The sequence below is a fragment of the Dermacentor silvarum genome, chromosome 1 (assembly GCF_013339745.2).
Source record: "Dermacentor silvarum isolate Dsil-2018 chromosome 1, BIME_Dsil_1.4, whole genome shotgun sequence".
Taxonomy (NCBI): domain Eukaryota; kingdom Metazoa; phylum Arthropoda; class Arachnida; order Ixodida; family Ixodidae; genus Dermacentor; species Dermacentor silvarum.
Window position 1 is genome coordinate 138,995,365 of NC_051154.1, and position 25,785 is coordinate 139,021,149.

At 45.5% G+C, this 25,785-nt stretch overlaps 1 protein-coding gene across 5 annotated transcripts in view; it reads left to right on the top strand.

Moving 5' to 3' along the window:
* The window catches only part of LOC119436126 (centrosomal protein of 89 kDa-like), a 68,568-nt gene that overhangs the window by 35,673 nt on the left and 7,110 nt on the right, over window positions 1–25,785 (top strand). For 4 of the 5 annotated variants that reach the window (XM_037702887.2, XM_037702888.2, XM_037702885.2 and 1 more), the window contains 2 exons: window positions 277–323; window positions 19,301–19,411. In XM_037702887.2, the coding sequence (XP_037558815.1) occupies window positions 277–323; window positions 19,301–19,411 (158 nt within the window). Of the gene's footprint in view, window positions 1–276; window positions 324–19,300; window positions 19,412–21,270; window positions 21,459–25,785 lie in introns of those variants that run through there. The other variant, XM_037702886.2, reaches the window with a different exon arrangement.

The window sequence follows — 25,785 nt, forward strand, 5'->3', positions numbered from 1 at the left end:
TTTTATCGCCGTTGGACTTTATACGGAACCTCACGGTGACAACGACGCCGACGGCAGAAATGCGCTTGGAGTGTCCATATAATTGCTATCGCAATAAAATGTGTAGTATATTCTTGTACTTGCACAACTGTGCTCTCAATGTGAAAATATAAGACTGGTACTGTGACTCATGCATTACATTTGATGAATGCTTCTGCATTGTGATCTGACTTGCCTCTCCAACACTGATAGGAAAAAGAAGAAATAACCTGTCGCTTTCATTTCTTTTTTTACTAGAACATGCAGGACCAAACAGAGGATGAGAAGCACAAAGTAAAGCATAGGTGAGTTTCTGAATACAAAACTTTCTAGATACACATACAGTGGAATCTCGATGATACGAATCTCACGGGGTCACGAAAAATATTCGTATTAGCCGAAATTCGTATCATCGAAACACAATTAAAACTAGCTAAATTAAGGGGGGACGCGGGGATCAGATCGCGAAAATCGCTAGAAAAATCGATTTTTGAAAATCACGCGTTTGGGTATCTGCAACGCCTAATCTACACTGTATCAAAATGGTTTGGCTGAAAATGCGCTAAAAGTGTCCAAAAAGTTTAATTCGTAAGTGCGCAGGGCGAGAAAACAGCTTTAAATCGCGCAAAATCACCGCAGTTCGCGGAGACATATCTCTAATTTCCCGCCACCGAGCGCCGCCATCTTGGTATCGTTCAAAAGCTCAAAGTTTCGCCGTTTCGCTTCTCAATTCATCCGTCGTCGCGATCTTGTAACAAACACACAAACACAAAAGAAGCGCGGGTCTGCGATAGGTAGTCACACGGGCCCTCCGATGAAAGCGGGCCTCCGATTGGCTGCCGTGCTGAAAGGCATCTCTCCATTGGTTGCTGCTGTTGTCTGCTTCGTAAACCACGCCGGCGTCTTCACTTGACACACAGAATTCGGATTACTGAGAGCTCCCAGGTTAGTGATGGATCGTCGCTCGTTGGTGAATAAACTTTGGTTGAAGCACGCCTTCAGAATACGGAAGCGCAAGCCTCCTACGGCAAGAAAAATACGGCGATTAGCGGGAGAAGCGGAGGAGCACCAGACTGAACGAGCGCAACCTTGCACCGTGGATTACGTGCCGCGGCTATCTTGCACCGTGTGACTCCAGCAGCGAAATTGACAATCGGTCTGTGCAATCGGCACCGATAACGTAGCCGACGGAAGACGCGCCTACGGAAGTTCCCGAGCCTCGGCGTACGGCCGCGCCAATCAGCCGAGATCGTATCTCGGTAGACATAGCTCGCTGCGACTAGGCAAAATGGCGCAAACAAAGAACGTGGCCCGAAGCACGGCCGCCACTCTGTCCGATGGCACGCGGAAAAGGAGGAAAAGCACAAAAGCAACAAAAGCGCCACCGCTTCAACCTCTTCGTGCCCAGTCGCGGCCTCCGTGCTGTCCGGCGCCACGTCCGCGCCTCCGCACCAAAAGAAAAAGGGAGACAGCACGTGACTGCGCGCTTTTCTCTTTCGTGGCCGTTGGTGGGGCGGCGTTTATTCGTATCGACCGACGCGGGTTGAAAATCGATTCGTAACAACCATTTTCTAGCACGTTGCAAAGTAATGGGACTCGGCCGGGACCGCAGAAATATTCGTATCATCCGGAAATTCGTATTAGCCGTGATCGTATCATCGAGATTCCACTGTATTTGCATTACTGTCGAACTTCATAATAAACATTGCTGTAACAAATTACCACTTGTAACAAAATAAATCTCAAAATGTTTCTCACTTATGTTTTGGTAACAAATATATACTTGTAATGAATATCGAATACAGGAATATAAATATAATGAAATTTAATATGAATATAACGAAATTGACAAATTTGGAAAAACTTTGTTATAAAGAGGATTTCGTTAATGCAGGTTCGGCAGGAAAAATAAAAAAACAAACGCTTACCGTATTTACTCGATTCTAACGCGCCCTCGATTGTAACGCACACCCGTTTTCCGTGACCAAAAGAGAGGAAAAAAAATCCTTTACAGTACCGTGCACCTCATGCTTTCATACAGAAATACAACTATCGCTCAAGATTTACTCCCAATACACTAAAGTTGCGATGAACAAAAAAGTCCCAGTTTCGCCCGAAAGGCGAAATATTGATTGCGACAGCAAATTAGCAGACAGCTTATGAAGTAACGATAGTAGTTTTATCGGCCGTATAAACTTGTACTAGATGCGTGGACGCGTGTCGTTTCGCACAAGCGCAAGGCGTCGGAAACGAAGAGCGAGTGACACGATGGCGTCGTAGCGTCGTATAGTGTCACCTAGTGTCAGGTTAGTGAAGTGAAGCGCAGAGACTTGCGCAGTAACCAAAGAGTGACGCTGCCAGCGCGTTGAAAAAAAAATAGTTTTTTTTTCTTTCGGCAACATCAACCAGAAAAGGAGAGTGCCGGCTTGGCGGGCTAGGCCAGCTGCAGCAAGCGGCGGGATCAGGTTTAAATGAAGGGAGGGAGAAAGGCCATGCCCATGGCGGCAAGATCGCCGGGTCGAGGGATGCAGGCCCGCCTCTCGCACGCACGCACACGTGCGCTCGCTCTCGCCTCGCAGTCGCCATGAATTCGAGCGCACCAAGCGCAACGCCGCCGCTTCGCATTCCGTCGTGGCGGAGAAGGTGCTTCCGGTTGCTTGCTTGCGCAAAAATGACAAAATTTGGGGCGAAATCTCTAGGATGTCGGCGGGAAAGTTCGTTATTTAGAGGGGTCTCCCGCTGCCACTTCGTTACGTAGAGGTCTCAAATACATGTGCTTCTATGAAGTAAGGGTGGGGAATAGAAAAACTTTGTTATATCCAGAAATTTGTTATATGGAGGTTCGTTATAAGTAGACTTAACTGTATAATGAAGGTATTTCTGTGTTAGATGCGACTTCATTTGAACAACATTGGCTGTGTGGTTATCAGGTGTGCACAGGCTAGCCCTACCATTGCTGCAGCGTTGTGCGCCTTCCCGTGTAAATATATCCTCTATACAGTCGAATCCCCCTACAACGAATGCCGCTACAACAAAATTTCCACCGCAACGAAGCTTTTCCGATTCCCCCGTAAGCTGCACATAGAAAGTAAAACAAAAAAAGTCTCTCCATAATGAAGGCATTTCATTCGGTATTTCCGCTTCAACGAACTTTTCGAGTACGAATCTGGGACTGAATTGAAATTGGAACTGCCGAGTAGTCAAATTATAAGGCCCTTCCAAAGCTGTGACGATCGTATGTCCGCTTGAACGAGGTTCAAGCGAAATCAACTTCAAAGTACCAATTTACTCCACTGCAATCCATAGCCACGCGTGGTCATCGCAAGCCTGTGCGAGACTGCATGGGATCACCACAATCGCTGCCATTTTCTGTGGTGTGTGTCCGGTCGAGAAATGGCTACGCCAATGAAGAAGCTTAAGTTTCTCTCTCTCGAGAAGGCATATATGATCGCCGAGGCAGAAAGCGGAAGGGAAAAAATTTCACAGTTTTGCCCAAAAGGCGAAGTATATCGGCCGTATAAACTTCTAAACATTCGCTTACCAACTAAATTACCCAGCATGGTGTCACGCACGCACAGGTAAACATGAACACATCTCGCTCGATGACTGCGGAAACTTGGTGTCGACATGCTGGAATGAGAAGGCGCGGCTATTGAATAACAGCGAGTGAATTGACCTCTGTGCCGTCTCTCGCTTCAATCTGCACAGTGCACACGACTCTACCGGCACTAGTTGCACTATGCCCACATCGCAGACCGCTTTTAAGATGAGGACCGCGCGGCGCAGATTGCTTTCAAGATACGGCGGCCGCGCCGCAGCCGCTGTTGTCAACATGATGCCAACGTCTCGTCGTCAAGGGAAAATGACAACCCGCTAGACACACCGACTCCGGCGACTGCTTTGTAAGGAATGGATGCTTTTGACCTCATCTTAAAAGTTATCAGAGCCCACGACAATGACATTGCAATGGCTCTTAACGAACTGTGAGACTCGCGTAACGCCTTTGCTTGCCGTGAAGTGTAAGAAATCCCGGCTGACCCACTTCTGGAAATAAAACTTCCGGTAAGCTCAAGCTTGCAAAGTTTGCCGACTTAGTCATAAATATGCAATGAAATTGTAATAATTCAAATCGCTTCATTGCGACGGTGCATGTGCCGCAAAATTGAGTGTTTCGTGATCGGCCAGGCAGGCGCGTTGGGTTAGGTGTCGGCCGCAATGTACGAAAAATGCTGTAACAGCTGCGCGAAATGCATTCTCGTGAAGTTGACACTTTATTGGCCACCTTCGGTACGTCTCAATCTTTTCCCCCACGCCATTGAAAAGATTTCCCAGACGATGGTTTCGGTATCGTTCGCAGCTTTGCCGTTTGGCATTCATATATACATACTAATTTCACATCAGCGAAGTTCCTCCACAACGAAATGTTTTGCGTGTCCCGTGAATTTTGTTGTAGCGGGACTCGACTGTATATAGATTCTCTCCGTAGCATCCTTGGTGGAAGTGCTGCGGGCCCAGCTCACTACAAAACCGGGAACTGGATTTTCGCAGTGGACGGCATGTTGCTGCCACCACAACGACCGACTAAGTGACCCAGTGTGAACAAGGTCCGTCATTCTCTTGCACCCTCGTGATCCTGGGACAATCAACGGCACATGCAGCGTGGACGTCGATGAGTGGCTGGCTGTGTATGGGTGCGTCAGCAACAATAACAAGTGGGAGCCGACGATAATGCTTGCAAACGTCATCTTCTATTTGTGGGACAGTGTGCGACTCTGGTTCGAGAGACAGGAGGAAAATTTGACAAGTTGGGATGTCTGTAAGCAGAAATTATGCAATCTATTTCGGAAGCCTATCAGACGACAACTAGTGGCCAAGGTAGAAGCAATTTGTGCCCAGACGTCCACAGAGCTGTACATCTCTTATACAGGGTGTTTCATTTTAGCTGCACCAAATTTTTAAAAATTGCCTGTGGCAGATAGCAAAATTATAATTCTTGATCTAAACTACTCGATTAGGTGGCCATTACTTCCACGAGAAATCACAATGCCTAATTGAATAATTAACGTAATTATGCTAATTAACTTCTTGATTATTTTACGACACATCTTTCAATCTACGAATTATAGCTTCTAAGTGCGCAAGGCGCACTCACTTGGAACGAATTCTCAGGACTGTGTCCGACGAAATGCATGCGCGTTCCAGTTCACTTTTTGAGGAAAACGCTGTTTTATGCATTGAAGTACAAAGTTAACTGGAACGCCCATGCATTTCGTCGGACACTTAGAAAATTAATATCTCGAAACTGGTTCAGTCCTGAGAATTCGTTCCAATTGGATATGCCTTGTGCACTCAGCGGCTATAATTGGTAGATTGAAAGATGTGCTGTAAAATAATTTAAAAGTTAGCGTGTATATGTTAATTATCTAATTAGGCCTTTTGATTTCTTGTGGAAGTAATGGCCGCCTCATCGAGTAGTTTAGATCAAGGATTATAATTGTGCTATCTGCCACAGACAATTTTAAAAAATTTGGTGCAGCTAAAATGAAACACCCTGTATAGGACGTGTTGGCTCTGTGCCACAAGGTCGACGAAGACATGCCTGAAGTGGACAAAGTAGGACACGTACTGAAAGGCATAGCTGGCATGCCTTCACTCTGCTACTGTGTACGAATTGCTCTACAGTAGAGTCGGTCATCACACAATGTCATCGTTTTGAGCAGGCAAAAAGTCAGCGTATCACTCACCGCTTCGACCAACTTCTCAGTACGGCTGCCACATCCTCATGCGAAGGTTTACCCACTCTACGTCAAACGCCAGCTCCAGAAAACATCACCAGGATCACCCGTCGAGAACTCAAGGCCATGGTGCTCATTACTCCTCATGATGGTATGCAAGACAACAACCTTGCTACTATTTCACTAATTCAGGCCGTGGTTCACCAAGAGGTCGCGAATATGAGCATTTTACCTGCCTTTCATAACGGTAATGTTGCTCCCAACCTGTTCTCCCCAGACGCCGCTGCTTCTACACTGAACACGACCTTCACGCCATGTTCTCAAAATCCAGCCCAATGGTGCACACCTGATGACCGGACCATCTGCTTCACATGCTCTAGGATTGGACACATCGCTTGCCATTGCCGCAGCCGCTGGCCCACATCATACTGACCTAACTTTTACAATCGGTGGCGCCTGGAATGTGCACCGTATTCTCCGTCGTTACTTCCTGAGCCCTCAAGTGCTGAACCTCCTCCTAGGGAAAACCAGACCTGGCGCTCACCATTGCCCCAGCGCCATCAGTCCCACTCACCCCAACCTCGCCGCTCTCGGTCTCCCTTCGACCGCCTCTCGGAAAACTAGCCAGTGCAGTGCTCGGTGGTGACTCTGCATTTATGACCCTGCCTGAAAATCCTCTGATTGTCCCTCATACACAATGTAACCTTCTTAAATTTCTGTTTGATGGTGTGGAAGTTACTGCTCTTGTTGATACCGGCGCACAAAGCTCTGCAGTGAGCTCAAATCTCCGCCGCCGCCTCCATCCAGAAAGTCGGATGCCCACGGCTTCACCTACCGTTCGAGTAGCCGACGGAAGTAAACTTGCCGTGCTTGTAATGTGCACTGAACACATCACCATTTCTGGTCACGACACATCTGTTCTTTTTGCTGTCCTGGAACAGTGCTCCCATGACCTCATCCTTGGAATTGACTTACTGTCCAAACACGCTGCCCTTATCAACTGCTCCGTGGGACTTCTACAGGCTAGAAATCCCTTTGTGCTTCGACAACATCGCTGCCAGCTCACCCCGCCTACGCTTCGTCGAGTTTCTTTGACTGCCACAGCAAACCGCAATATACATTCAGATTCACCCTTTCCACCCCTACCCGATGGCGACTACGTTGCCTTCCCTATTCCTGAGATAGCCATGACACGCAATGTCGCACTGCCCTATACGGTGGTGACAGTTACAAACAACCGAACCTCTTTTCCCATCCTCAATTTTGGCTTCTTGACTCAAGTTCTTCCTCGCGGCTTATCACTCGTGCATTTAACCCCATTGGCCGAACACAGTTTCTGCCCTACCACAAAACCGCCACCGGATTTTTCACCGCCGTCATCGCAGTCAGGTTCGTTCTGTGGCCACTTCACACGCATGGTATCAGGAGACCTTGCTCCCGCACGGGCAGCTGCCCTTTTCCGCGTACTGATTTCCTACCAGGATATCTTTGACTTTGGCGACCGTCCTCTGTGCCAGACTTCCATTGTCACCCATCGCATTCATACCGGCGATGCGAGTCCCATTCACCGACGGCCTTACCATGTGTCAGCTTCGAAGCATGCTGTCATACAGCAGGAAGTGGATAAAATGCTTGGAAAAGGCATAGCTGAGCCCTCATACAGTGATTTGGGCTTGTTGGTATGACATCGTGAGGCTTATAGCGCGTGAAAAGACAAGGACAAAGGAAGACGTGACACACACAGGCGCTACTACTAGAACAGGTGGATTCATTAGGATGGGAATGAGTGATGAAAAGCGTCAGCTTGTTCACGACCCCAAGTCAAAAATCATGTCCTTGAGTAGGCCAGTGAGAGCGCCTGTGTGTGTCACGTCTTTCTTCATCCTTGTCTTTTCACGCGCTATAAGCCTCACGATGAGCCCTCATGCCATTCTTGGGCCTGGCCTGTTGAACTCGTGAAAAAGGACAGTAACTGGAGATTCTATGTAGACTACCGCCATCTCAAGCAGATTACCAAGAAGGATGTGTATCCTCTCCCACGTTTTGATGGCGCGCTCGACTGCTTGCACGGCGCCAGATATTTCTCTTCAATTGACCTGCGCTCAAGATACTGGCAAATCGCTGTAGACAACCAAGACTGAAAGAAGACCGCCTTCGTGACTTCTGATGGCCTCTATCAATTTAAAGGATGCCTTTTGGCCTATGTAACGCTCCTGCTACTTTCGAGCGCATGATGGACTCCCTTCTTCGAGATGTCAAGTGGTCCATATGCCTTTGCTACCTGGCTGATGTTATCGTTTTTGCAACTACTTTTTAAAACCATCTCACTTGCCAGTTCATCGTGCTTGATGTTTTTCGCCGTGCTCGCCTGCAGCTTAACTTGTCGAAATTCTGCTTTGGACACCTTCAAATCTGCGTACTCGGCCACCTTGTTGACGCTGCAGGCATGCAGCTAGACCCAGCAATGTCCGCGCTGTTAGTCAGTTCCCTACTCCACTGTCGGCCAAGGATGTCTGCAATATTCTTGGCCTATGCTCGTACTTCCACCGTTTTGTCCAGAACTTCGCGTAAGTAGCCCTCCCTCTCACTGGCCTACTCAAGAAGGACGTGATTTTCACTTGGGGTCGTGAACAAGCTGATGCCTTTTCATCACTCGTTCCCATCCTAACAAACCCACCTGTTCTATTACATTTCTATCTGCCAGCCAGCACGGACGTTCGTACTGATGCCAGTGGCCACGGTATGGGGAACCAGCACTGGAGTTTTGAGCTGACACACAGCGCCCCTTGCGGACATTCCGCGCATTATTCAGTCTTACGAACAGAAGAAAATCCCCAACGGCGGCATGTGGTAGGCTACGTGCAAGACGTGAAAAAAAAAAAAAAAGTTTGAAGGCCGTCGTTACCCCTGCGTTGTTAATTGCCTTAACTAGAAAACCCGTAATATGCCCTATCATTCTATTATTTTTCGTGAGAACGACGATCATGAGCGACGGCGACATTGGATTCAGGCAGGCACGCCGTTTAATATTCAACTATTTCTATGGCTTCTCCGGCATAATAGCCGTCAGCATTTGATTTTATTGAAAGCGAAAATGGTGATGCTTCTAGTACAAAAGTGTATACATGTTCTTTACAAGATAGCAAATATACACGCGGCATTTTTTCGGGGGCACTATAAGAGTAATAGTGCCAGCCTGCGTGTAAATTCCCACTGGGTTTCCAGCGGTTCATGGTTCCTGTGACATAATGAAAAGGCAGAAAATGAGAATTCCAAGGATACACTCTCGCTGCGAACATATACGGTGAACACTTCGTGTTTCATGCAGAAGCAGCGCATCGACGCTGCACCGGTGCGACGCCGGCGACACAAATATTGGTTATGTAGCTTTTATTCCAGTCAAAATTATGTCCGCTAGAGTAAAGTGACACGTATATATTGTTCATTTTATATATAAAAGAAAACATTCCATGATCAAACGTTTAAACGAGAGTTCCGATACAAGTCAAGTTCAGCGGCAGTGCATGGCTATACTGACGGTGCACTGCGAACCGGCTCGGCCGTGCTCATGCTCGTATTGCATATATCAGTATATTTTCTTCGTGTGAAATTATTACAAGGAGAGGGTAAAGCGGCAACAACGGTAACAAAACATTGCTGCTTGGGAGCGTCAGTAGTTCATTCTGAAGCGCCGTCAGCTACAGATTCGAAGTGAACCGTAAAAGGCCTAGCAACAATGTCGGTGGCGAGCGACCAGCGGCGGTGAGGCTGCCGGTGACGCTAGAGCGTAGCCGCGCCCACTCCTCTGTTGCTGAATGACCACGCCACTGTGCCGCAGGGAGATCTAGCAAAGAGATCCTCTGCGTGACAGGGAGATCTCACCGTTTTCCAGCAAGACCGCCGTCGGCCGGCGGTCCGCGAACTGCTAACGGCGTGTGGTGAGTTGCTGTGTCGCTAACGTGGATGCGCCTTCAATTCTGCCGCCATGGCCACCATAAGTGGCTGAAAGGAAATCAACGTCACTCAGCTTACGAACGAACTGCCTCAATTTGCGTATCGAATATGCAGAAGTGGAACATGGTGATTGCTTACTTGAATTTCGACAGCGTTTATTTTATAGCTTCTTCGCTCGATCTTAAATTATATTTCGTTTTCTCAACCTAGAAAGCAATTTACTGTATATATGTAATCCTCGTTCTTCTCGAGTTATTTTGCATCAAAAGCTCTTACAGTGAGCTGACACTCTCGAAACCGTACCGCAACACGATTGGCGATGTACGCTTGCAGCTGCGGGTGCATGCATGGCTCTCATGCAGTTTTCTGCGCAAGACACTTAGCGCGTTTTTCACAAGGAAATTCGTCCTCGATGATCGGAGCCTCTTCAATGTTTTTAATATTTACGCTGAGAGAAACGACAAAGAAAATGAGGCCGAACTCGCTCAAGCTACAGTTTCGTAAAAGTAAGAACAACGTGTAAAAAAGTAAAAAACACGGCCCCGCGTTCATTTGGGAGACTCAAAATTGTGGCGCTTTCTCACTTACGGCGCCGAGGGCCATTTTTCACGAGCGCCTCCTGGGCAGCGCTGGTTTCCCATAGGTGCCGTCCTCACACAACAGCATGGCCTACACTGCGTGGTCGCCTATGCAAGCTGCCTTCTGTCAACTTTGGAGCAAAATTACTCCATCACAGAACACGAGTGCTTGGCACTCGCCTGGGTCATTGCAAAATTCTGGCCGTACTTGTATGGCAGGCACTTCTCAGTTATTACAGACCGCTATGTACTTTACTGGCTTACCTCGCTCAAGAATCCCACTGGTCGCATGGCCGTTGGGCACTACACTTGCAAGAACACACATTTTCTATGTTCTACAAATCTGGATGGCTTCACCAAGACGCCAACTGCTTGTCTCGATACCCAGTCGATCCCCCCGATACACTGGAAGATGAGCCTGAAGCCTTCATTCTCGCCCACGTAGCTGCCGAACAGTGCCCCGAATCATCTTTGCAGTGTATTATAGACAGTCTCAACTCTCCACACCCTGGGGAAACAGCACGAAAAAACACGACAAGAAGGGAGACACACACCAGCGCTGACTGACAACTGAATTCTTTATTCAAGAAGGAACACATATATACCAAAAGAAAAAGAAAAAAAGAAATTAAAGAAGGGTATATCACTGCGCATGGGCAAAAAATAGACACTGATTAGATTTGGATTTCCTGCGAATTATGACAGTTCCGGAGATATGTTAGTTCTGCCTCAGACAAGGCCACAGATGGAGTGCTGACGCAAGACGCACCATTCCTTGCAATGGCAGCAGCCTCAAAGATTTCTCGGGCACACGCGTCATGGTAGCGTTTGCGGATCATGCACTGCGAAAAGTCAAGTCCTGGATTACGGCATAGATCACAAACACTGTAGTGCAAGGCCAAGTTGCTGCCAGTACCGGAGCGAAGACTGTAGGCATGCTCTCTTAAGCGATCGTTTAGGCAACGACCAGTCTGTCCAATGTAGGAGCGACCACAGGGGAGAGGCACCTCGTACACCACGCCTGCTTTGCACTGGACGAATGGTGTGGCATGGTTCTTTTTACACGCAGGTTGTCTGGGTTTCTCCTGGTTGACCTGGCGGCAAAGTCGACCTAGCTTGTTAGGCGCGGACAAAACTACACGAACACCTGCCCGCTGCAGGATTCTCTTTATGCTGTGGGAGACGCCATGAATGTAGGGTATGATGGCATACCTGCTTCTGCCGCCGTCTGGCTGCTTCACGGGCGACAGTTTTGCACACTTTTCAATAAATTTTTCCGCGACGCCGGTGAGGAGTGGACGTGGGTATCCTGCACTGAGCAGCCTCTCCACTTGGGAACAGAAGCTGGTGTGCACCTGGTGATAGCAGGAGCGCTGGAGAGCGTTTCCCAGCGCGGCTGAGGCAAGACCTCTCTTGATGAGCTTGCTGTGGGCCGAGCTGAACGGGAGAAGGCCCATCTTTGAGCGAGGAGCATACTCCCAACAAACGTGATCCTGCTTGCACGTTAGCTTGAGGTCTAGGAAACGTAGGCTGTCATTCTCAGGATACTCCTTAGTCAGTGTGAAGACATTGAGGACTTCACAGAACTTGGCGTAAACTTCCTGGAATTGAGTAGGGGCGTCGTGATAGCCTTGTTCAAGAACAATTAGATTTAGAAATAAAATTATTTGAATTATCTGGCGTGTCGAATTAAACAAAATGCAGAAAAAAAACATCAAAATACACTGATTCATTTGGTAGTATACTTGCGCAATTCTATCAGGCCCCCAAATAAAACAAGCACTCGCTTTCTATGTCTTCATTGTAAAAACCTAACATAAAGGTAACATTAAAGCTCCTAAACAAAGTAGAAATCTAATGTGCTCCCTATTTTTTAGCTAGAATAATGGGTGAGGTTCCAATTTGTGTTGCACAGTGGCGGTTGGTTTGCTAAAGTAAGCTTCGCCGCAATACAGGCGTTTTATGCAGCCAAGCATACGAACGCCGCAAATGAGGTTTCCTGTCCAGTTTCCTTCGGGGAAAAAAAACGAGGGGGAGGGGGGGCGCTAAAGTCGCATAATTACCGTAATCAGATAATGTGAGCTACCGTTATTGCTTGGAAATCTTCCAGGGCAGGCCGAAAATTTGTGTTTTCGACAGGAAATGACGTGTGTTCAACGCATTCACTGTCCCCTTAGCTTTGCTGAGACAGATGCTGCCAATGAAAGGGTTGCTATTGGGGTTACCATAGGGGCCAGGCACATGCATGCTGACTGGTAAACTTCGAATTATCCGGTGAAGGACAATTTTAGAATCGGAATAACGAAAGTAAAATTTGGGCCCATAGAAATGCTTGGGCGCCAGCCAGGACCTTAAGTCGGGTTAGAATTAACAGAGAAATTGAATTAACTGGAGTCGAATTAATGGAAGTCTACTGTAATACGTAGCAAAACTTAAGTTTTTTAAGGACAACCAGAAAATTTTAAGTCAGCACACGAATTAAAAGGATCAGAGTTTTATCTACAAGAGGATTTTTTGCTTACAACACGGCAGGCAAGAAGAAGGCTCCTTGAATTTTCCAAAACCCAGAATAAAGAATTTATGGTGTCAGTCGATACATTATGCATTGACAACACACACATGTACGATCCATCAACTAACTCCGTTGTTTCGGTTGCCCAATAGCTATGCAAGTGTGCACAGACGCGCGAGTTTGAACGGACTTGAAAACTACACAAGGTATGTTTGCTGTTGCTATCCTTCACAAATATAAGAAGCATCTTGCCTAAACGAGATGAAGTCTGCTCGTTTCTGGATGATAGCGGCTCAAACGTGCTTGTTCTGACAGAGACGTGGTTGCACTCGGACGTGAATGACAGTGAAATTCTTTGTGCCAAGGATGCTTGCACAACATATTGACATGATCGCATGGTAAAGAAAGGTGGGGGCGTCTTACTTGCTATCAAAAAAGATATTCCTTCTTTCATAGTTGATATGAACTCTGATCTTGAGATTGTTTGGGCTGCGTGGTCTGCATATTCTACCAGACTGCCTAATTGGCATCTGTTACTGACTCTAGCCCCTAATTCCTGGAAGATATAAGAAAGAGTATTTCAAATGCTATGCAGAGCTGTCCTACTAAAAATGTATACCTTTTCAGGGACTTCAACTTTCCTGGCATTGAGTGGCCTTCGTTGTCTTCCTTTTGTCTAAAGTCATTTGATTTCATCAACCTTACATTAGATTTCAGCTTGTCACAGCTAGTTAGTCAACCAACACGCAGTGACAACATTCTTGATTTGGTACCTATAATTCTGAAACAATTGAAGCAGTCCTGTACCATGATGATTTTAGTGACCACAAACTACTACAACTTGATCTTAAGGTTCTGGTAACTTACACAGGAGTAACAAAAAAACATATTTGAGATTATAACAAAGGTAACTACAATGGTATCATTGCAGAATTTTTATTCGCTCTGTTCAAGAAAACTGGCTGGCTTTTAGAACAAAATGTTGGATTTAGTTTATAAATACTTCCCGGTCATCTCTATTCCTAATGACAATAGTAATTCGTGGTTTGGTAGCTCACTACGTAGGGCAAAAGAATAGGCGATGCATCTTTACAGCAATGCAAAACCTCAGTCCAATCCACCATGTTGATCTACATTCAAGGGCCACCTAAAAGCCTATTGCTCAGCGCTGTCCATCGCCAAAGATAATTACTTTACCAAAGGTCTTCCTTCTCTTTTAAAATTAAATCCAAAAAGATTCTGGCAAAAAAGTTCAACACATCAGGGATATGAGCACATTAGCTTAGTTAACAAAAAACAACCATTTAACTGATGAAGAGTGTGCGTGTGGGTTCACAATTCTGGGAAGTATCAAAGATACATGTATGTTAAATACTATCTTAGATACTTTTTGGATATTTTATATCTGTATCATGATACGTATGGCAAGACTGTAATAATGCGTTTCAAGACTGTAATCTGCATTTCCAATTCATGAAAGAATGTATCGTGTATCTTAAGATACAAGATACTGCTATTGCAACATCACTGTGTGAAAATATAAACATTGGCTGAACTCCGCCTCTCAAGCTAATACTGCTGCCACTAAGCCACCTGAATAAAACTAAAGGCAGTGACATTTTTTTGTTTTTCCGCCAGAGCCCTGCAGCGAGGGCAGGCGATGAGGTCTGCACGCAGCCGACCTTTTGTTTTCTTGATATTTTTGTTTTAGAGCGTAGCTTTTAGGCGCCCATTGCATCGGCGTCGACGTAACCGAGCGAACGAGACCCAGCAAAGTCCGCGAAAGATGAAAGCAAACGCTGAGCGCAGCGGGCGGTGAAAGACGCGAGAAAGAAAGCGGAGGAGGAGGGCACAGCGGGACCATGAAGTGGAAAACGGAGTAGGAGGGTATGGCAAAAGGGTGAGAAGAGTAGTGTGACGACGATGGCTACAAGATGGCGGCAGCTGCTGTGAATCGCGCCCACACGTCACCTACGAGCTGGTTCTTGTGATTTCCAATTTATCATGGCAGTTTTGCCGCACTTCGCTCCATTTGCAATGTGCCGCAGGAGACCGATTGTCCACGCCAGCCAATATATTGCAAAATGATAACATGTATAGAGCTGCGCTCAGATTTTGCATTAGGGAGTATTGTAATCATTGGTGAATTTTTTTATGAACAAGGTAAAACTCTACAGTGGTATTTGTGCCATCATGCAGAGGCTTCTTATTGACGGTCTTGTAATTAGGTGGCAACCCACTACCTGGTTGGCAAGCAAAGCAGCAACTCCCATCAATTACAGTAGCAACAAGCAAAAACCGCTGACTGCGCAGCATATAAAGCGCTTTAATGTTAAGCAGCTAAAGCAACCCCAATAATTTTTTTCCGAATAAAAATATACTTTGAGCAAGAAAGACACAAAAATTTTGAGGTAATACGGACATTTCATTGAAATGAAACAAGATTGGTCAGAGTTAAGAAATTCCAAGCAAACATCTTTGTGCATACGCATTTGCTGCTACATTATATGTATAGATCTATAATAAGAAACTTGCGAATGTATTGAAGTATTTTAAGATACAAATGGAAAGTATCGTATCGGATACAATAATTGCGGTAGTATCTTTTATCTGTATCTCAAATACCCGAGTATCTTGTATCGCATCATCATACAATTGCAAAGTATCTTTTCCCAGGCCTGTGCGTTCAGCAACATTTAATAGCGGCGCTGTTTAAGCCGGGCATAATGTGTCAACCGCGAACAGAAAATGTGGGCCGATCCTGGCAGAAGTGTAGAAAGGGTCTAAGCGCAATGGCACATACCCCTGTAAACTAGCGAAGCTGAGCCTGGCTAAGTCTAGCTAAGCATGGTTGGGACTACATAAGCTTAGTCAGTCATCGATAGCCAATCAATAGCCAATCAATAACTAATCAATAGTTGACAAATCGACAAGCTACCTTCGTTCTCCACAAGAAAAGTAGAAAGTTACCCATCAAGAAAGTGGTCAGGCAAGGAGACACAATCTCTCCAATTCTATTCACTGCATGCTTAGAAGAAGTATTCAAGCTCTTAGACTAGGAAGGCTTAGGAGTGAGGATCAACGGCAAATATCTCAACAACATTCGGTTTGCAGATGACATTGTCCTATTCAGCAACAATAGGGACGAATTACAGCTAATGATTGAGGACCTTAACCAAAAAAGTGTAACCCTGACCATGAGAAATAAGTTTTCAGAAGAATAAAATTGGGTTGGAGTGCATACGGCAGGCATTGCCAAATCCTGACTCGGAGCTTACCACTGTCGTTGAAAAAAAAAGTGCACAATCATTGCATTCTACCGGTACTAACATATGGGGCAGAAACTTGGAGGTTAACAAAGAAGCTCGAGAACAAGTTAAGGACCGCACAAAGAGCGATGGAACGAAAAATGTTAGGCCTAACGTTAAGAGACGGGAAGAAAGCGGTGTGGATCAGAGAACAAACGGGGATAACCGATATTCTAGTTGACAATAAATTGAAAAAATGGAGCTGGGCAGGCCATGTAATGCTTAGGATGGATAACCGGTGGACCATTAGAGTTATAGAATGGATACCAAGAGAAGGGAAGCGCAGTCGAGGACGGCAGAAAACTAGGTGGGGTGATGAAGTTAGGAAATTTGCAGGCACAAGTTGGAATCAGTTAGCGCAAGACAGGGGTAATTGAGATTAAATTCTGTAAAATGCTGGGGAGGACTTGCTAGTGCTTAGCCTAGCCCAAAAGCCAGGACTAGCTAGGTGCCCATCAGCTCCGCTGTTTCTTTAGCATTGCACCTCATCATTTTAACGTGCTCATCACTACTGTCTATGAGTATTGTTACCGTATTTTCCGGTCTATAAGTCGCACCTCTGTATAAGACGCACCCCCCTCAAAACGGCAGTTTTTCCGGAAAAAAAAACGCTATAAGTCGCACCGGTCTATAAGACACACCTGTTCGCTCGGTAAGCGATTTAAAAAAACTAGTGACGTTTCACTCCGTGAACGCGGGTCACGCGCAAGCGTATGGGTGCCACACTCCAGGCGGATTTCTGCCATCGTGGTTGCCGCGATGTTCCGTATAAAGTCCAAGGGCGATAACATCGTCTCCGCGCGCCGTATGCTGTTGTATGTGCCAGTGAAAGCATGCAACGGTGTGCCGAATCGCGTACAAGGGACGAAAGCAGGAAGGCAGCCAGGGAGGGAGAGGGGGGGGGGGGGCTGCCCGTACTCTCGTAGCAACTGTGTAGTATACGGCGCAGCGGCGTGCGTCATATCTTGACAGCGATCTGCAGATGCGACGACTTCGCGGTCAGCCTACCACCGCTTATGTCCTTCTCGCAAGGCACTCGGGCACTCGATCATGAGAAGAACGTACCCGCCACCTCGATAGCATGCACAGAATCCGTAGCAACCAGCGAGCTTCGCGTGGCCATAACATCGAATCCGATTTTGACGGCAGTTTTTCCGAAAAAAAAAAAACGTACAAAAGTCGCACCGTTCTATAAGACGCACCGACGAAAAATTCAGAAAAAAAAAACGCGTCTTATACACCGGAAAGTATGGTACATGCAATCGATCACTGTTACTCCTGAGGGAGTTGCAATTCTTATAAGACACCTAAAGTTATCTACGTCCATTGGCATTGATGATCTGAATTCTAAGATGTTAAAAAACACGCTCCTGAAAACTACCATCCGATCTCTCTTACATGCATTAGTTGTAAGCTTCTTGGGCATATCATAGCTTCTCACATCTACACCCAACTTTAAACAATAATTTCTTTTTCATTAATCATCATGGCTTGTGAAAGAGCCTTTCTTGCGATACTCAGCTGCTTGAATTTATGACTGATTTGCATTTCAACGTGGACAGTAGTAGACAAACTGATTGCCTATTTCTTGATTTTTTTAAAGCATTTGATTGCACAGCTCACTCTTGTTTAATTTCAGAACGATCATCACTTTCTCTTGATTCATCGACTATATCGTGGTTACATAATTTCCTGTCACTTTGCCGACAGTTTACTTACGTTAATAACTGTGGATCCCCCATTACCGATGTTCTTTCTGGTGTTCCTAGGACTGGGTAGTGTTCGTGGCTCCTCTACTCCTTAATTTTTACCAATGACTTACCCAATAATACGGGGTGATCACTTTTAAGCTTTATGGAATTTTTTTAAATTGCCCGTTCCAGATAACATAATTCTAGTCCTTGAGTTGGGTTATTCAGCGAGGTGGCGAGTTTGCTATGCGTATCCACTTGCAGAATGACACCGGTTTGGAGTAATTGCCATCAAACTCGCCGTAAAAATGCACTACTGTTCCATTTAACTTTTAACAAAATGTTCTTTTATGCATTGAAGCACTAATGTGCCTTGAAGAAGACGAATCCACTTGTCGAACGTTGGCTCTTGCTCTCATCTTGTTCTCGTGCTGCTCATTACTTTAGAAATAGTATCTCGAAACTCACTGGCTACAATTTGTAAATTGCAATGTGTGCCGTATTGCAATTGGCAAATTGCAATATGTAATTAAGAAGTTAATTAATGAATTTTCATTAATTCGTTGAAGATGTGTTTTGATTTCTCCGGCTAATAATGTCCGCCTTTTAGAATAATCCAGCTCAAGGACAAGAATTATGCTATCTGCCACAGGTGATTTTTTTTAATTCTCTAAAACTTAAAAATGCTCACCCTGTATATCATCCAAAATTCAGCTCTTCGCGGATGATTCTATTGTCTACCCTAAATAGATTCTCTTGATCATCACTTTACTCTGCAAAATGATTTTCCTCTCATAAGTAATTGGTGCAGCTAATGGCAAATGACCCTCAATTCCGAGAAGTGTGAATTGGCTTCTTTCAGCTGGAAACATTATAATCCTGACTTTTCTTATTCCATTAATAATGCAGTAATATCGTGGGCTTATTCGTACAAGTTCCTTGGTGTGCATCTGAAATACAACCTGTCATTGTCAACATAAATCCCTGTTATCTGTGCTTAAGCGTCTCGAACACTTCGTTATGTCCGTCATAACTTGCGCAACTGCATAGCAAGAAGAGACAATGTGTAATGTATATATGTTGCACACTTTCTCTTTTTGTCTTCAAGTACTGTTGAAATTGTATTGTGGTTGTAGTGTATAATTTCTTCTTTAGTGCAATACTGCTTCACAAATAATTATTGGTGTTAGTCTGTTTGCATAACTGTTTGCTCTTTTTATCATGTTATGTTCCCCCTCTCACTCAATGCTCTCCCTATAGGAGCCTGTAAGCTATCATGAATAAAAATAAAGATTTAGTTCTATGATTCTCAATCAACTTAGTTTATAATTGAGGAGTATATCATATTCGTCAATTATTGGCTGCCACTCTTGTTCAGCTGAAGATCTTTCTGGGCAGGATTTGGTAACTTACTGCATGGTATAAAGGCAATTTGCAAGCTTTGATCATGAAAATGTTTTTTATAGATGTTAACTTAGCACGACTTGTTTTTACTTTGTTGCAGGCGGGAAGTAGAGGGAAACCTTCAGGAAGAATACGAACAGCAGATCTCTCACTTGCACACAAAGGTGGAGCAGAAGCAGCAAGAACTGGAAAGTGTTCACAGAGAAAAAAGGTAAGCCAGAATTCTTGTGATCCAAGGGAGTGTTCTTGCTGTGACCCTCAGCTCAAACTGCCTCATTCCCTAACCAGCCCAAGATGCCATCCTTGTAAGTAATTAAAGGGTCCCTGAAATGGTTTGGACAAATTTCGTAGTTGCATAGGGTACAGCTATAGTAAAACATTTGCACCACAGTTTAAGTGAAGCGCTTAATACTAAGAGAGCTATGGACGAATACGAGTTACCCTCCTCCCTAGCCATGCTTTTTCTCCTCACCTCATTCGCCGAGCGATTGGGGCTAAGCTCTGCCTTCACTAGCTCTGCGTCATGATGTGATGTTGTATCGTCTGCTTCCGGTTGTCTTGGAACCAGCGCACGAAGCCTCTCCAACCTCTCCGCTAGATGCTTGGCCGTTGATCCTCAGTGAGAGCTATCCAAGCAGCGTGCGTTGTGAGTGTTCTGTTGCAGCGCCGAGTGTGTCCGGTATTCCGGTAAACACAGGCGAGCTGGCCGTTTTGACAGGTGGGCGGAGGCGTAAACTAAAGCCCCTCCATACTACTACCACTGTGATGAAGGCGTTTTAGCGTAGACGTGAGCGGCCTGAGCGGTGCAGCCACCTGGTGATGCAGAGCTTAACAAGCCATCAACCACGAAGCTAATATTGCTCTAGCAACAGATTAAACATTTAAAGAAGACATCATGCTCATTATTACGCTCCTGTTGCAAATTTACACCAGCAGCAAAGCAGAATACACTTGGTTAGTACTATATTAATTCTGTGTTTGTTTGGTTGAGCTCTGTGCCACCAGGTGGCTGGCACCATGCCAGTCGTTTACGTTTGCGCCTCCGGTAAGAGAACTGGGTGACAGGACTGGGTAAAATGCCTAGTCCACTTGCGCTTGTGTTTACCCTGGACACACGAAAGCTCTTTACTGTGGTAGTAATCCTCCGGCGTGAAGTGACGGCTGCAAACACACAGATTCTGGCTCCGATTGGTTACTGACAGCCCGATGCACTGCAGCCACTCCGCTTGCATGTTGCCTTGCAGAGGAACATGATGTCGCAGCTTGACATATTGCCGATCGCTAGATTTGCAGCCCACAACGTAACAAGGGTGATCCATGGTGCTCACGAAAACAAAGCTCGATACCAACACTGACCGTGCAACTTGCGTCAACACAGAGAATGTTGTAACACAAGCAGATGACACTTGCTGTGTGCCAGAAGTGCTTAAGTGTAGTGATGAATTGTGATTGTGTATTTCTTTCTGTTGCATTTTTTATAGAAACAAGTTAACCACCATTCCAACTATTACGCACAACACTTGTTCACTATCAAGTTGTAAAAATGATCAATAACGCAATCAGGGTAGCCAATCCGATAGCTCGGCCAGCTTACGTTAATCGGTCTAACTACATCAATTGTGAGGGGGTGGCTGAAAACTCAGGGGAGTGGCGCTGCTGCGATCGGTAGTGATGCACATTTTTATTACCTTATAACAAATTACACGCTTTACGCAGAGAGCTTAAATGCGCCACTTAATGATCAGAATGACCTACCCTAACAACTCAATACGTTTGTACAAAATCGTCAAAATCATTTCAGGGTCCGTTTAAGCTTTGCCTATTTTTATAGCCCTTTTTATTATGCACTGAAGTAGACACACGGAGCGGTGGTTACAACCCCCTTTTTCAAACTTTTGCCTGCCATGTATCTGTATTGGATGTAGGTGGTACTACAACCCAACTCCTCAAATGGCCATTCTGCCCTTAAATGAATATATTAAGGTTGGCATAATTAGGCACTTTACAGAAAAATACTCCATTTGCCTCAAGTGGCTGTGAACATGTGATTTTTGTCTTGTACATTTACAGTGCACCACTTCTTTCTTGGAGCTTGGCACAAGTTACAAAATATGATGCATCCAGGCATAAGTTCACGGGCAAAAAAGTAGGTTGTGAATATGTAATGTAAACACTGGCCAGAGTGCATGAAGGTAGCCATTAAGGGAAATTTTTATACTTGTTTATATCATGAAGGTTCCGAAAATAAATAAATAAAGCGGGTTTTCTTGTCACTTATATGAGGGTTTATTTATTACAAGGAGTGTTCAAGTAGTAAAAGAAAAAAAGAAAGAAGAAATCTGGTTTATATATATTCAATATAGTACTAAATATTTCTACACTTCTAAAAATTACAAAGAACGGATTGGATGGAGACACATGGTCATAAATTTATGTCCTGCAATGTGTCTAACGTTCAGAACTAATAACCTGGGCAATTAGACAACTTATAAATGAGAAAGAATGAAAAGATTATTGCATTTTGTGCGACCATACTACAATAGTAACTAAACAAAGGAAGTAGGTGCCTTCCAATGCACATGGAGAGTTTGGCGCATTGTATTTTAATGCAAGATTAAAAATGACTGTTGATGTAATTCAGCAGAGCTAGGTATAATACCAGAGCGCTGTAGATATCTTTAGTGATGCAAATACAGTGAAATTCACCAAGGAAATAGAATCTTATTTCTGGAGATAACAAACCTGTATGTAACCCAAGACCAAGGCACGTTAACCAGGGGCCAGAAACTCCGTATACCTCCCATGGGACGCACGGTCCCATGCCGATACGCAGCGGCAGCGCTGCTTCCACAACTGGTGGCTGCCGGATATCCTACTGGAAATAATTCACAAACAAAACAATGCCTCCATGACGTCACTGATGAGGTCAGAAGGTAGAGGGAGAGGGCGCGCAGCCAGGAGGAAGTGGGTTGCTGCTGAAGCCTTCCCTTCTCACTTCGCATGCAAGCGGACTGTGTTCGTGCTCTCTTGCAGGTCCGCTGGCCGTGCGGCGACATTAACCAAATCGCGAAGCAAAACCCGCTGAAGTGTGTCGTGTATTAGGAAGCGCTTTCTTCCTACCAGGTTTACCTTGCAAGCTGCTTTTCGTTTTCTTAACCACTGGGACATTGCTCCTACGCACCAGTGCAAAGCAATTATAATGAAGAATATTTATGTAGCGAAGCATTGTTAATTACCAATATTCGCAGTTAATATATTACATTTCGTCATTTCATGAAAGTAGTCGCTTTGAAAGTCCTAAGTTGCGGTTACGTTTAGAGCTACACTTCAACTAGTCCACGGATATAGTGGGGGGTAGCATAAAGAAAATAACTTCCTGGCACCATCAATCGTTAATTTTGTCCGTGTGTTGTGAAGTGGATCAACTAAAGCTCGCTGATTTCTCGGCCAGCCAAAACTCAACACAAGTAAAAGTTGAACGCTTTTGTTTTTATTCACACATTCGGTACTGGAAAAAGACTGACCTCCACTCAGTGCGAAAGTGACAATCTGCAGAAGAAATTTTCATGCACAACGAAAATTTGTACATAATGAGTGAAAATAGATTCCAGAAGATCCAAACCAATGCGAAATTTATTAACCACCACGGCTGCGTCTTACTTTGTTTTCTTTTTTTTTTTAACCTTGGCTGTGCATGTTGACAAAGAGTGAACAAAATGTATAGCCCAAAAACACGCACTGAAGCCCTTCATTACAAGTATTTCACCTGCAACAGATGGGCTGCCGTCATGACGAATGAGTTGAGCGACACTTCTCTTATGTCAGTCCACTCATGCTTGCACAGAACTGGTTTACTCATGCAAAATGAACACCTGCTTGGAAAACAGAGTGAAATACTTGTGCTTACCCGTGGTCATTAGGAAACCTGAAAAACTTCGCAGAACTGGAATTCCCGGTGTTCGAACATCACAGAGCCACGCAACACATGTGATGCCCCGATTTAGCCATCTTCGTCTAATGCTTGGTCAACCTGGTTTCCTGCGTCTTCTGTTCGTTACACGCCTGATCAAGCTTCTCTGTCTTATCTTTCCCATATTCACACTTGGGCGACAACCAAAGCAGACGACCAAGCGCAATATGACTTGTGATATCGCTGAGCGAGTGGCAAGGGTGAGCGGAGGCAAGCTCGACGGATGCACGATGGCAACCACTTCCCGCGCTTCGCCCGATTTAAAATTCACAAAAAGAGAAATAAGAAAAACAACTTAGGATGTCCGGCAACCGCTAGGAGTGCGCATGTTCCTTGAAGCCGAAACTAGCTTTACTTTCCGGGTGCTGCCTTAACTGCATGGCTGCACTTTACTAACAAAATACCAACTCCAAATACTTGCACAGTAAACTGCCTATGAAGAGCAACGCTGCCTCCTGCAGCAGAATTGTTTAATATACAGTTAAACCTGCTTATAACGAACCTCTATATAACGAATTCCGGGATATAACTAAGTTTTTCTATTCCCCACCGTTACTCCATAGAAGCACATGTATTTGAGACCTCTACGTAACGAAGTGGCAGCGGGGGACCTCCTCGAAATAACGAATTTTCCCCGCCAACAACCTAGAGATTTCGCCCCAAATTTTGTCATTTTTGCGCGAGCAGCAACCAGAAGTACCTTCTCCACCGCGACGGAATGCGAAGCGCTGGCGTCGCACTTGGCGCGCTCGAATTCACGGCGACTGCGAGGCAAGAGCGAGCGCATGCGTGCGAGCGTGCGCGAGGCGGGCCTGCATCCCTCAACCTGGCGATCTTGCCGCCGCGGGCGTGACCTTTCTACCTCCCTTCATTCAAACCTGATCCCCGCCGCTTGCTGCAGCTGGCCTAGCCCGCCAAGCCGGCACTCCCCTTTTCCTGTTGATGTTGCCGAAGGAAAAAAAAAATACTTTTTTTTTTCAGCGCGCTGGCAGCGCCACTCATTGGTTACTGCGCAAGTCTCTGCGCTTCACTAATCTGACACTAGGGGACACTATACGACGCCATCGTGTCGCTCGCTCTTCGTTTCCGACGCCTCGCGCTTGTGCGAAACGACATGCATCCACGCATTCAGTACCTGGTGTGACATTCTAAGGATGAGTGCTTCGACGAAGAAACGCAAGATATTGACCTTGTCTGCAGTTAGCTTTGAAGATAAGCCCGCGCGAGCGCACACTTTTTCCACATCGCAGATCGCTTTCAAGATACGGCGGCCGCAGCCGAAGTAAATGCCTTTCTCGCCTCCCCCACCGTGCCTAACGCGGAAGCGCGCTTCCAACCCCCCCCCCCTTTCTTTCTTGCGTGCGCGAGATTGAGTCGGCTGACCCCCGCAAGCTTTCACTCGCACGTTATAATTTTTTTAACTGCGCTAACTCACATTGACAAGGACGAGGCAGACAAGACGTGCGCAGACTCACAACTGAATGTTTCATGGGTGAAAATGACATATATACAGAGAAAAATGAACACATCTGCTTGGCAATCCAACCATGGATGCGTTGACGTCACACAGTAGCATCTAAAAACGCCATCTCGCAATCAGCTAGTGACACCGAAGGTTCGCTTACACACCCACGTGTAGTTTTTATCTTAAATGCCTCAAACAGTTCCCTAGTACTATGGTCCCTATGACGGTACAAAATTCTAGTTTGTTTAAGAAGTGGGAGGCAAGTTTTCTTGTTTAGTTTTTTACAGTCATTACAATGCTTAGCCATGTGGGAATAACCATCTGAAGTGCTGTTTTTTTTTATGTTCTCTCAGCCGAACGTTAATACACCTAGCCGTCTGGCCGATGTATACACACCCACAAGAAAAAGGAAATTCATACACAACTGCGCAGGCACAGGGGACAATGGTTGACCCTTGCTTATGTTCAATCTTGCAGACAAAAGGGCTGTGATTAGATGCCCTGTCAATTACATTCATTACTCTAGCACATAAACGCGACATTTTCTGAGGGGCTGAAAATACGACGCTGACCCCATACCGCTGCGCTACATTCTTCAAATTGTGTGCAACTTGTGCTGGTACGGAATCACAGCAAACGCTTTTTTTTTCTTTATTAGTGCGGGGTGAGTGCACACCACTACTTTTAACTTTCCTTACTAGTTTCTCACATGTTGCTCCAATTACAGATTTTGGGTATCCAGCATTCGTCAGCCTAGTCACTTGGAAACTGATACTTTCCGTTACTTCGTGGGGGCATGACTTCTGTAGTGCTGCATCTATGCACGACAAGGCAATTCCACTCTTTACAATCTTCGAATGCCTAGAGGAAAAATTGAGGGGGGACTTATGGGCCTTGGGCGTTTGCTGTGAAAGAGCGTTTGCTGTGATTCCGTACCAGCACAAAGTTGCACACAATTTGAAGAATGTAGCGCAGCGGTATGGGGTCAGCGTCGTATTCTCAGCCCCTCAGAAAATGTCGCGTTTATGTGCTAGAGTAATGAATGTAATTGACAGGGCATCTAACCACAGCCCTTTTGTCTGCAAGATTGAACATAAGCAAGGGTCAACCATTGTCCCCTGTGCCTGCGCAGTTGTGTATGAATTTCCTT